The sequence below is a fragment of the Schistocerca nitens genome, chromosome 4 (genome assembly GCF_023898315.1).
Source record: "Schistocerca nitens isolate TAMUIC-IGC-003100 chromosome 4, iqSchNite1.1, whole genome shotgun sequence".
NCBI classification, from domain to species: Eukaryota; Metazoa; Arthropoda; class Insecta; order Orthoptera; family Acrididae; genus Schistocerca; species Schistocerca nitens.
Window position 1 is genome coordinate 578,356,191 of NC_064617.1, and position 12,151 is coordinate 578,368,341.

At 51.5% G+C, this 12,151-nt stretch overlaps 1 protein-coding gene across 1 annotated transcript in view; it reads left to right on the forward strand.

Moving 5' to 3' along the window:
• Positions 1-12,151, forward strand: part of LOC126252449 (solute carrier family 22 member 7-like) — a 156,932-nt gene that overhangs the window by 72,139 nt on the left and 72,642 nt on the right. The window contains exon 5 of the mRNA XM_049953343.1: positions 86-254. Coding sequence (XP_049809300.1) covers positions 86-254 — 169 coding nt within the window. The remainder of the gene's footprint in view (positions 1-85; positions 255-12,151) is intronic.

Below are 12,151 nucleotides of genomic sequence, written 5' to 3' on the forward strand. Positions count from 1 at the left end.
CAGCACTTCACTTGGGGTGCCTTAAATCTATATTCTTGATTAAACATCTTGTTACCGTTGTGTTAACGTGTTTGTTATGTTACAGGCCTGGAACTCACGGACGTCAAGCACCGTACTACCATCTGTGCCATGGCATGCATTAGCACCGGCGTGTCGATGATTATCAGTGGCCTACTTGCCTGGGTTTTCCGCAGCTGGATCTATTTCCTTCTTTTCCCGGGACTATGCTGTCTTCCAATGTTTCTCTTTTGGAGGTGAGACGCACTGCGAGTTTGAGGCGGGGTGCCGTGTGTGGGCGATAACAGTGAAGCAATGAATAATGCTGGCGTGAAATCGTTCTACTTTTCGATACTGACACTACAGTTGCGTATCTTTGATGTGTTCACCTATTTGTAAGTAGGATCTCTTCACCGGACTGTAGTGTAAAGAAGACACTTAGACACCACAGTTATAGAAAAACCGTATGGTGACTACTACTCTTAGTTACAAATATAGTATTTTCTCAACATTTCCTTTACAAACAGCAGTTCATGAATTTTAAATGTAAATTAGAAGTAGAATCATACATAGAGATGCTCTTATCATTTCTGGAAGCTGAACCTTAGCGATTAGCGCTTGACAAACTGACTGACGCAAGAACACATACTAGCCGACTTGGGGCTGATGCCTGCCTGTTTTCTGTCTCAAGGAACGGTTACTCTGCCTTGAGGCGCGCGTCGGTTGCTCTGATAACTGCGGAAGTGTAAACGAGTTAAGAGTAATTGGTAAAAGAAGGACTGATACCTGGTTCGAGATGATACACATCCTCTCCTATGTCATTTGTCTGCAGGGTTTATAAGTACCTCACGAGTTTCGGTGTCCTAATGTATGGAAACGCAGAGCAGTTGGTCTGTTCGTCCAGAGGTCAGAAAATGTGTCTTCCACATATACTAGAACAGATTGGACCCACGAGTTAGCGGATTCAGAAACACTTAGGTTGCAAACGAGTGAATAGAGGGATGTTCGTTTCACACAAAAATCCCGACTGACTTCGCAGAACCACATTTGTCGCATTTTCGCCTTGAGGGACTCAGACAATTGAGTCACAGGAAAATCGTGTGTATGCACAGAGTTAGAGCGATAAAGTATTTCATCCACATGTGAAACTTTTCAGGGGTGCAATTAGTTCATGCGTTAGTCATGTTCGTCCGCTTCAATCTGCTCTGGATAATAAATTATCGTCAATGGGAGTACCAAACGCGTAGGTTGGTCAGTTTGATCTTAGAATGTCTGGGATTCAAGACAGTCACCATGAGGAACGCTTCCGAACCGCGGTATTGATACAGTATCTAGTCGAAAGTATACAGATACCACAATGTAAATGTCACGAGAGGTAGATATGCCAATGTAAGGGACGTGGGGGGGGGGGGGGGGGGAGGAGACTATTGTGTTGTCAGTAGAGAAGTTGTAGCAAGAGAGCGGGTTGGTAAGGTGGTCTCAGTGACTTGCAAGGTGCGTTAGTCACAGGATGTCATCCGAGTTATAAATCCATCAGGCATATTTTAGCCCTTCTGAAACTGTCACAGTCTGCTGTTACTGATGTGGCTGTGTAGTAGAAGCGTGACGAAACTACCACAGCTAAACAAAGACAAGGTGGCCCTCACGTACTGTCGGACATGGACCGTAGAGCACTGCGGTGTGTGGTTGTAAAAAATCGGATGAAACCAGAGAAAAGAATCACTCGTGAGTTCCAGAATGCTACCAGCATCCATATTGTACAATAACTGTATGTACGGAGATAAAGAGAATGGGATACGATGGTCGAGCAGCTCTTCATAATTGACACTTTTCTGTAGCCAGTGGTAAGCGACGCTGGTGATGTCTTCATAGTACGGGTTGTTTCAAAGAGATTCATCGGGTTTTACAAGACTGTATCTTTTACATAAACATAGATAGAAATGTGGGAAGGATTTTAATTGTACATTTGATTAAAAAGAAATTATTTTCATAGAACTCTTGGAATTTAAAAGTGTGTATCTTTTACGTGGTTTGCGAATACGACACTGAGAACCTTTTTAAAACTACGTTGAAGGCCATTGTTTTTATTTGCCTTACACATATACTCAATGTTCATCCAATGGAAGCACAATAAACACACATACAATAGTCAAACCCGTGTATTTTTACGAGCATGTCTGAAGTCAGTGCATGCATGCTGTTACATGCGGCGCCGCGATTTACCCAGAGTTTTTGGAAGAGAAGGCACACAGATGGAGTTTTCAAAAAGCCTCACAAAGAGCAAAAGTGATTCCATTTCGAGTGATCAGGTGAAATCAGAGGACAGCGGTGTAGTGTGAATTTCGAACGCCATATGCATAGTAGGAGGTACAGTACCGTACTTAAGAAAAAAATCACTCCACACAATTCTAACTGAATTCCGCCTGTGGAAACGGAAAACAGGAGACGCCATTTGCAATGAAGGAGCGAGCGAGGGAACAAGAAAGCTTCATCAGGGCACCTACCACAACCACATTATCTGGCAGCGTACAACTAGAGCGAAGGTAAACTATTAACTGTTCTGCGTATGTCCACTATGTTTCTGTATACATTCACGTAGAAGATGTTGTCTTCGCAAAATTGGATGAATTTTCCTAAAACACCCCATGCTTCAAAGCAAGTCGTGGAATGGTAAGTGAGAATAAGGTATTTAAAGATATTTCTTAAATACATCAAAGAATCAAAGAAACTGGTTCAGCTGCCTAACATCAAGCAGGGTCCATGCGAGCACGCAGAAGTGCCGCAACACGACTTGGCATGGGCTCGACTTATGTCTGAAGTAGCGCTAGAGGAAACTGACACCATGAATCCTTCAGGGATGTCCAAAAATCGGTAAGAGTACGAGGCGGTGGAGATCTCTTTCGAATAGCACGTTGCAAAGCATTCCAGATATGCTCAATAATGTTCATGTCTGGGGAGTTTTGTGGCTAGCGGAAGTGTTTAAACTCCTAAGAGTGTTCCTGGAGCCACTCTGTAGCAATTCTGGACGTGTGGGGCGTCACCCAAGTCCGTCGGAATGCAAAATTGACATGAATGGATGCAGGGGATCAGACAGGATGCTTACGTACGTGGTCCCTGTCAGAGTAGTGTCTAGACACTCAGGGGTCCCATATCACCCCAACTACACACGCTCCACACTATTACAGAACCTCTATCAGCTTGAACAGTGTCCTGCTCACATGCAGGGTCCATGGGTTCATGAGCTTGTCTTCATACCCGTACACGTCCATCCATTCGATACAATTTGAAACGAGACTCGTCCGACCAGGCAACATGTTTTCATTCATCAACAGCTCATTGTCGGTGTTCACGAGACAAGACGAGGCGTAAGGCTTTGTGTTGTGCATTCATCAAGGGTACACGAGTGGGCCTTCGGCTCCGAAAGCCCATATCGATGATGTTTCTTTAAATGGTTTGCACGCTGACACATCTTGATGGCCCAGCATTGAAATCTGCAGCAATTTGCGGGAGGGTTGCACTTCTCTCACGTTAAACGATTCTCTTCAGTCGTCGATGATCCCATTCTTGCAGGGTCTCTTTCCGGCCGCAGCGATGTCGGAGATTTTATGTTTTACCGGATTCCTGATATTCACGGTACACTCTTGAAACGGTCGTACCGCAAAATCCCCAATGCATCGCTACCTCGGGGATGCTGTGTCCCATCGCTCTTGCGCCGACTATAACACCATGCTGAAACTCATTTAAATATTGATAACCTTCCATTGTAGCATTAGTAACCGATCTAACAACTGCACCAGGCACTTGTTGTCTTGTGTAGCTGTTGTCGACTGCATCGCCGTATCCTGCCTGATTACGTATCTCTTTATTGGAACAAGCATGCTTGTACCAGTTTTCTTGGCGCTTCAGTGTATACATTTGGCGATTCATTTAACCTAAAATAATTACATTAATACAGCTTTTAAGTCATACAGTAATCTGGCAACTAGAAACTAATAAATATTGTAAACATAACCTTTCTTTGTGACTTCGTAGGATTTCCCTGCGTAATAAGTCTTGAAAGTCTCCTCTGGTTCGGTGTCTGATCCTAAAATCAACTCAGTTCAATATTTCGGCGATCCAACTGTTCGCCATCATCAGGAGAACGCTGCTTCTCAGTTCTCAGCAGGACTCATCGGCAGAAGGAGCGTTCACCTGAAGATGGCGAACAGTTGATCGCCGAAATATTGAATAGAGCTAATTTTAGGATCCGGCAGTAAACCCGAAGAGACTTTCAAAAGCTTTCTTTGTTTTTTAACTCATCCATAATATTTTTAGAGATGATATGATTTGAACGCTGTAGGGGTCGCCCCGTCCTTGGCAGTAAATATCTAATGTTTAAAGGATGAAGACCCAAGATCCTGTGTGACATCCGCAGCCACTATAAAACAGGACTAGATATTAATTAATTTATTTGAATTTTTTCATCTTGCGAGAACTAAAGGGCTATCTGTTTAATAGTTAAATACCATTCAACAGCCAAAATCGCATAAAATAAACAACCGGTTTCAATAGACTATGCTGTAGTCTTCAGGTCTTAAAATCTTTTGTTTTAAAACATGTTCGTTTTACACCGACCTCACGCACTTGACATCTTGTGCGTAAGGTGAGAGTAAAATTTACATGTTTTAGGACAAAAGATTTTAAGATCTGGAGATGACAGCTTAGTTTGTTGAAACCGGTTGTCTAAAATAAAAACAAAAATAGTTTATGTGATCTTGGTTGATAAATGGTTTTTAACTTCATTTATTTCTCTGAATACGTCTAGTCACTGTATTTTCTGCAGTCCTGGTAGCTTATCAAGCCGACGAGGAAGCTACTGAGGCCAAGTTGTCGCCTGTGGCGTTGAAGACGCGCCTCGGCGCAATCTCTGCTCGGAGGGGCGGTGACCATGGCGCTTGTGTGTTGTATCTCACTGCCGTTCTGCGAGTATTCTGTCCTTCTCTGGTCGCTGCCCGTTGTGTCCTAGCAGATGGACCGCTTGTCTCTCCCTTGCGGTCGTGTTGAATGCTGATCATGGCCCGTCATTTGGCAGGCTGTCGGATCTATGCTGGAATGAGGTTGGTATGTCCCCAGGCTATCTACTAGTGGTGGCTAGTACTGTAGACTGTCATCTGTGGCTACAGATCGGTGGTCATCTCGTAAGGTCGCAGGAGTTTGACCGGTACTGGAACAGTCTCACACTCGATATACACTCCTGGAAATGGAAAAAAGAACACATTGACACCGGTGTGTCAGACCCACCATACTTGCTCCGGACACTGCGAGAGGGCTGTACAAGCAATGATCACACGCACGGCACAGCGGACACACCAGGAACCGCGGTGTTGGCCGTCGAATGGCGCTAGCTGCGCAGCATTTGTGCACCGCCGCCGTCAGTGTCAGCCAGTTTGCCGTGGCATACGGAGCTCCATCGCAGTCTTTAACACTGGTAGCATGCCGCGACAGCGTGGACGTGAACCGTATGTGCAGTTGACGGACTTTGAGCGAGGGCATATAGTGGGCATGCGGGAGGCCGGGTGGACGTACCGCCGAATTGCTCAACACGTGGGGCGTGAGGTCTCCACGGTACATCGATGTTGTCGCCAGTGGTCGGAGGAAGGTGCACGTGCCCGTCGACCTGGGACCGGACCGCAGCGACGCACGGATGCACGCCAAGACCGTAGGATCCTACGCAGTGCCGCCACTTCCCAGCAAATTAGGGACACTGTTGCTCCTGGGGTATCGGCGAGGACCATTCGCAACCGTCTCCATGAAGCTGGGCTACGGTCCCGCACACCGTTAGGCCGTCTTCCGCTCACGCCCCAACATCGTGCAGCCCGCCTCCAGTGGTGTCGCGACAGGCGTGAATGGAGGGACGAATGGAGACGTGTCGTCTTCAGCGATGAGAGTCGCTTCTGCCTTGGTGCCAATGATGGTCGTATGCGTGTTTGGCGCCGTGCAGGTGAGCGCCACAATCAGGACTGCATACGACCGAGGCACACAGGTCCAACACCCGGCATCATGGTGTGGGGAGCGATCTCCTACACTGGCCGTACACCACTGGTGATCGTCGAGGGGACACTGAATAGTGCACGGTACATCCAAACCGTCATCGAACCCATCGTTCTACCATTCCTAGACCGGCAAGGGAACTTGCTGTTCCAACAGGACAATGCACGTCCGCATGTATCCCGTGCCACCCAACGTGCTCTAGAAGGTGTAAGTCAACTACCCTGGCCAGCAAGATCTCCGGATCTGTCCCCCATTGAGCATGTTTGGGACTGGATGAAGCGTCGTCTCACGCGGTCTGCACGTCCAGCACGAACGCTGGTCCAACTGAGGCGCCAGGTGGAAATGGCATGGCAAGCCGTTCCACAGGACTACATCCAGCATCTCTACGATCGTCTCCATGGGAGAATAGCAGCCTGCATTGCTGCGAAAGGTGGATATACACTGTACTAGTGCCGACATTGTGCATGCTCTGTTGCCTGTGTCTATGTGCCTGTGGTTCTGTCAGTGTGATTATGTGATGTATCTGACCCCAGGAATGTGTCAATAAAGTTTCCCCTTCCTGGGACAATGAATTCACGGTGTTCTTATTTCAATTTCCAGGAGTGTAGATGGCTGAAGCATCGCCCCACCTGTGAAGTAGCTTACCTATGTACTCGTGCTTCCCTGGTCCGCGTGACCCCCTCTGTGCCTTGCTCTTGCCTGTGGCAGTCGCCTCCGCTCTGTCCAGTCCCGCGGCGTTCGGGGTCGCAACACGAGACGTAATTTTTCACCTGTTTTTCTGTATTATGCTTCTCGCCCGCCCGGTTAGCAGCGCAGTGTAACGCTCTGCTTCCCGAGCGGAACGCATCCGCCCGGCGGATTAGTGTCGCGGTCCGGCATACCAGCCAGCCTGCATCTAGAGGGTTGGATCCCCTCCTTCGAAAGCGTCAGACTGTAAAGCCTGGGCTACTCTCAGGGTGGAATCTCCGTCTTCGAAGATTCTGTCTGTCTGTCCGTCCGTCCGCCCGCCCGCCGCTTGCTGCTGTAGCTGTTCGTCCGTCCGTCCGCCTGCTAGCTCGCTGTCAATCGCCGTCGCCGTAACTGCTGCCGCCGCCGCCGCCGCCGCTGCTGCTGTCTGCTGTCCGTCCGTCTGTTCGTCGCCGACCATCGCCGCCGCCGCCGCCACCGATGCCGACGCCGCCGCCGCCTGCTGCCCGTCCGTCTGTCAGTCGCCGTTCGTCTGCAATGAGTACTCCCACCTCCACTCTCATCTACACCTCCCCCTCCCCCTCTCCCACAGTCACTTCCTGGAGTGCCGCCCCTGGCCTCCCTCCTCACACCTCCCCTCCCCTTCCGTCACTTATCCATCCCCCTATCTCCTCCCCTGCTGTATACCCACACCTCTACACCTTTCCTCCAGCCTCCACACCCTCAACAGCTCCCACTACTACCCCCGCCCTCACGTACGCTTCTGTTGCCGCCTCTGCTGCCGCCCCCCAGGTGGTCGGCTTCCCCTCTCTCACCCACACCATCACTTTGTCATCTGCATCTCCCGCACGCATCACGTCCCGCCGAGCCACCATCGCCACCACTGAACCGGCTGCTTCTCCCGGCGCCTCCAATACGCCACAGGGATCTGCCACCCGCCACCTCCCTTTCCTCCCCGTCCCTCTCCCCTCCTCCCAGCCTCCAGTCTCCAAAAAACCCGAAAAGCGCGTCCTTACCGACTCTGCTCCCGCCACTTCCCACAAAAAGTCAACACCACCTCCCCCTCCTCCTGCCGTCTCCATGGACACCATCCCTCCTCCTGCCACCCATGCCTTGGCCCCCACCCTCCACACCTTTGTCCTGTCAACTCCTGATCCTAAGTCCCTCGACGCTAGTACCCTCACCATGGAGATACGAAAGTACTTACCTGGTGCTCCCATTTCCCAACTCATTCCCCACACGGACTCAGTCCTTATCAAGTCCCCGTCCCCATCCTTTCACACAGACCTCCTGCAAAAACTCCTACGAGTTATGTTTGGCCCCACGCCTCTCTGACACCCTTCCTTTCCACTTCCACTCCTCGTCAGCCCCGGCCTCCCCGTCGCCCCCCCCCCCACCTACACCGCTGTGATCACCAAGCTCAGCCCGGTGATCACAGAGGGTGAAGTGTTGGCAGAACTGAACTCCCACCCGGACTTGGAAATCCGCTCTGCCCGCCGTATCCACAATGCATCTGCTCCCACCTATCTCATGCGGGTGTTCTCTGAGTCCGCCCCATCCATTGACCATCTCCTCATCCAGGGTGTCCTGATATACCACCGTCGCCACCCTGTCGAATCCTCCAAATCCCCTCCCCAATCCTACCGTTGCCAGTGGTGCCTGATGTACAATGACCACCTGACTCCCAACTGCAAAAAACCCCCCACCTGTCCCCATTGCAAGGCCTCCCACTTCCTTAAGAACTGCCCCAACCTCGATGCTCCTCCTTCCTGTAATACCTGCAATGGCCCCCGTCCCACCTACTCCCACAAGTGTAAAGCTAAACCACCTCCAGCCACCCCTGAGCGACAGTCCCAGTTCGTCCTGCCGATCCCCCTGTCCATCCCAACAATTCCCTCCGTCCACCCCCCACGGCCGAGGACATCATCCAGTTCCTTACTGTTGTACTCCAAAACATTCACCCTCTTCAGAGCCCCCACACCTTCCAACAAATCTCCCCTGCCGCTCGCTCCATTTTCCACCTGAACACCTTTGCCACCTACTCCCACAACCAAGCCCACTTCACCTTCACCCGCCTCGACACCCTAGTTTAAGTCTCTTCCCTTCCCTCTCTTCCCCCCCCCCCTTCCCGCCATGGCGCAGCACGAGTATCGCATCCTCTTCCAGAACATTCGCACCTTCCGCTCCAACAAATACCTCCTCATGCACACCCTCTCCCACCACCAGGTCGACACCTTCCTCTTGAACGAAACCTTTCTCCAGCCCCACCATTCTAGCTGCACCTCTCCCTATATCCGCACTGACGCTCCTGGTCCTCGTGCGCAGGGTGGAGTCGTGATTGGCCACCTTATTAAGCATATCCCCGTCTGGCCACAACCTCTCCTCAATGACCCCACTGAACACCTTATCCTTAGCGTCTTCTTCCCCTCCCTCACCATTACCTGCGCCACCATCTATGTCCGCTCCACTGCTCCTCTTCCTTATGACTTCATCTTGCACATTGACCGCACCTTCTCCACCTATGTGATTGCCGCCGACCTCAACATCCATAGCTGCACTCCTGCTGCCCTTCGGCTGTGGCATCAGTTCCTCTCCACAATCCAAGGTGACCTTGTTCCCCTTCCCCAGCACACCCGACCAGAAAGTGACACCACCCCCGATGTTGTCATTGCCTCCGCCAACCTCCTTGGGCGTATTGCTGTCGCCGTCCTTGACCCCACAGGTAGCGATCACCTCCCTGTCCTTCTCACCATAACGTCTGCTCACCGCCCCCTCCCGCTCCGCACCCTGCACCCCCTCCCAAGGTCGTCCATGACTATCACCGTGCCAACTGGGAAGCCTACCGGGACTCCATCTCCTCCCAGGTCGAAAGCCACCCTCTTACCTATCGCCATCCTGACGACATCATCCACGCCTCGTCCTTCCTTCAGTAGGTAATTACTGACGCCACGGAGGCCCATGTTCCTACTAAAACCATCCACTCACACCGTCCCACTCTCCCTCCGCAGGCTATCCTCCTCCTCCGTGAATCCCGCCGCCTCTATCGCTCCTTCCTGCGCACTCGTGACAGGGATACACTCCAACGCCACCGGCAAATACAGCAACACGTACGGAACCTTATTACAGCAACGGAACGCCGAGACTGGCGCCAGACCTGCACATGACTCAACACCACCCTCCCTATCAACTCCTCCAAGTACTGGTCCGTCTTCCATCGCCTTACTGGTTCCCTTTCCACTCCCCACTACCCCCTTCTCCATAACGATCGCCCCCTTCCTGACAACCTCAGTAAGGCCAACCACTTCGCTTCCCACCTTTCCGAGGTCTTCTCCATCCCCGATGATCCCCACTTTGATTATTCTCTTTTCCCCACTGTCATGGAACGTGCCGATACCTTGGTCGCTCCACTTGCTCCTAGTCTCCAGTACTTGGGGCAGATGCCCCCCTCCAACATAAACACTCCCATCACAGCACAAGACATTAAACTTATCCTCCGGTCCAAACGCAACACGGCCCCTGGTCACGACTGTGTCACCTACCGTCATCTTCGAGAAAGCCCCTATTCCTTCCTGACTGTCCTGGCCCATCTCTATAATGTCATCCTCTCTACTGGCTTCTACCCTGACCTGTGGAAGACCTCCCGCATTCTCTTATTCCTCAAACCCAACAAACCCCCTTCTGCCACCTCTTCCTATCGTCACATCTGCCTCACCTCCGTCTCCAGTAAGGTTCTTGAATCCATCCTCTCCCACCATATCCATCAGCACCTTGCTCAACACCACCTCCTCCCCCTTACCCAGTGTGGCTTCCGACCCTCCTTCTCTGCTGAAGACCAACTCTTCAACCTTGTTCACCTTCTGTCCCTCCAGCTTAACTCCTGTCGCTCCACCATTTTTCTTTCCCTTGACCTCCAAAATGCCTATGACCATGTATGGCATCCTGGTCTCCTCTTTAAACTCCAAACCTACGCCCTGCCTATCAATTTTGTCCATCTGGTCGCTTCCTTCCTCTCGCACCATCCTTCCTATGTCACCCTCCGCAACACCAACTCCCATATCTTTTATCCCACAGCTGGCGTCCCCCAGGGTTCTGTCCTCTCCCCTCTCCTTTATCTCTTGTACACAGCTGATATGCCCAAGACACCCCCACTAGTCCACCTTCTCCAGTATGCTGATGACACCACCTTCCTGGCTCTCTATCCTACCCTTCAACGGTCTCAATGTACCCTCCAAACCCACCTTAACCAGTTCACCACTTGGTGTAACCAGTGGTTCCTCCGTCTCAACCCCTCCAAAACCCAGGCAATCATCATAGGCCGCACCACTCGCTCCTTTCGCCTCCATGATTTCTACCTCACCCTTTATGGTCGTCCTATCCAGCTCACCCCCACCCTGAAATACCTTGGCCTCACCCTCGACCGACACCTCACCTGGACCCCTCATCTCCAGACCATCCAGCAGAAAGCCCATTCCCGCCTCCGCCTTCTGAAACTCCTGTCTGGCCAGACATGGGGATTGCATCCTTCTACCATCCTCCACACCTACAAATCCCACATCCGTCCTATCCTCTGTTATGCCAGCATTGCCTGGATCTCCGCCCCCACCCGCTTTTACAAGGCCCTCCAAATCCTTGAACGCCATGCGCTCCGCCTTGCCTTCCGGGTCCGCCTTTCTTCCCCCACACGGCTCCTGTATGAACTGATCCCCTTCCCAACCTCCTCCTGTTCCTCCAACATCTCCGCATCCTTTACATTGTCCGCAGGCTTGATCCCCCCCACCCTTTGGTTTCTCTACTTCCTCTCCACCCCACACCCGTTGCCGCGCCTCTATCGCTGTATCCCTCCCTCTCTCCACCTCCACACCCTCCATCTCCTTCATCAGGGCAATTTCCAACGCCTCCCCCTCCCGGATGACGAACTTCGCCATGACATCTACCCTTCCTTCCAACTATAACCTGGCCTTGTTCCCCCCCCCCTCCCCAGGGCTCCCTTCTTTCCTCTTCCCTCCTTCTCCCAGAGCGGATTTTCCTCCTTCCCCCCCCCCTCCCCTGAGGCCCTGCACCCCATACTTGCCTCTTTCCTTCCCACATCCCTCCCTACCTGGCCCTCTTCAGCGCGCCCCCCCGCTCATATCCCCCATCTCTTCCCCTCCCTCCCTTCTTCCAGTCTCCCTCATCTCCTAGCGCCTGGCAGATCCTCTGTTTAGATCATCGTCAGTGAGCCACATCAGTGTTGTGTTTAGTGCTGTTTCTCCTGTGCGTCAAGAGGTGTGATTTTAATTGTGTACTGCCTTGAGGTTCGCCGTCAGTGTTTGTTATGTGCTACACCGTCCATCGATACCTTTCATGCTCCAGTCATACTGTGCCTTGTGTTCTTTTAATTGTCGCAGTGTGTGGCTTTTTGTGTGTGCTACTTTTAAACAGTTTTAACAGTTTCTTT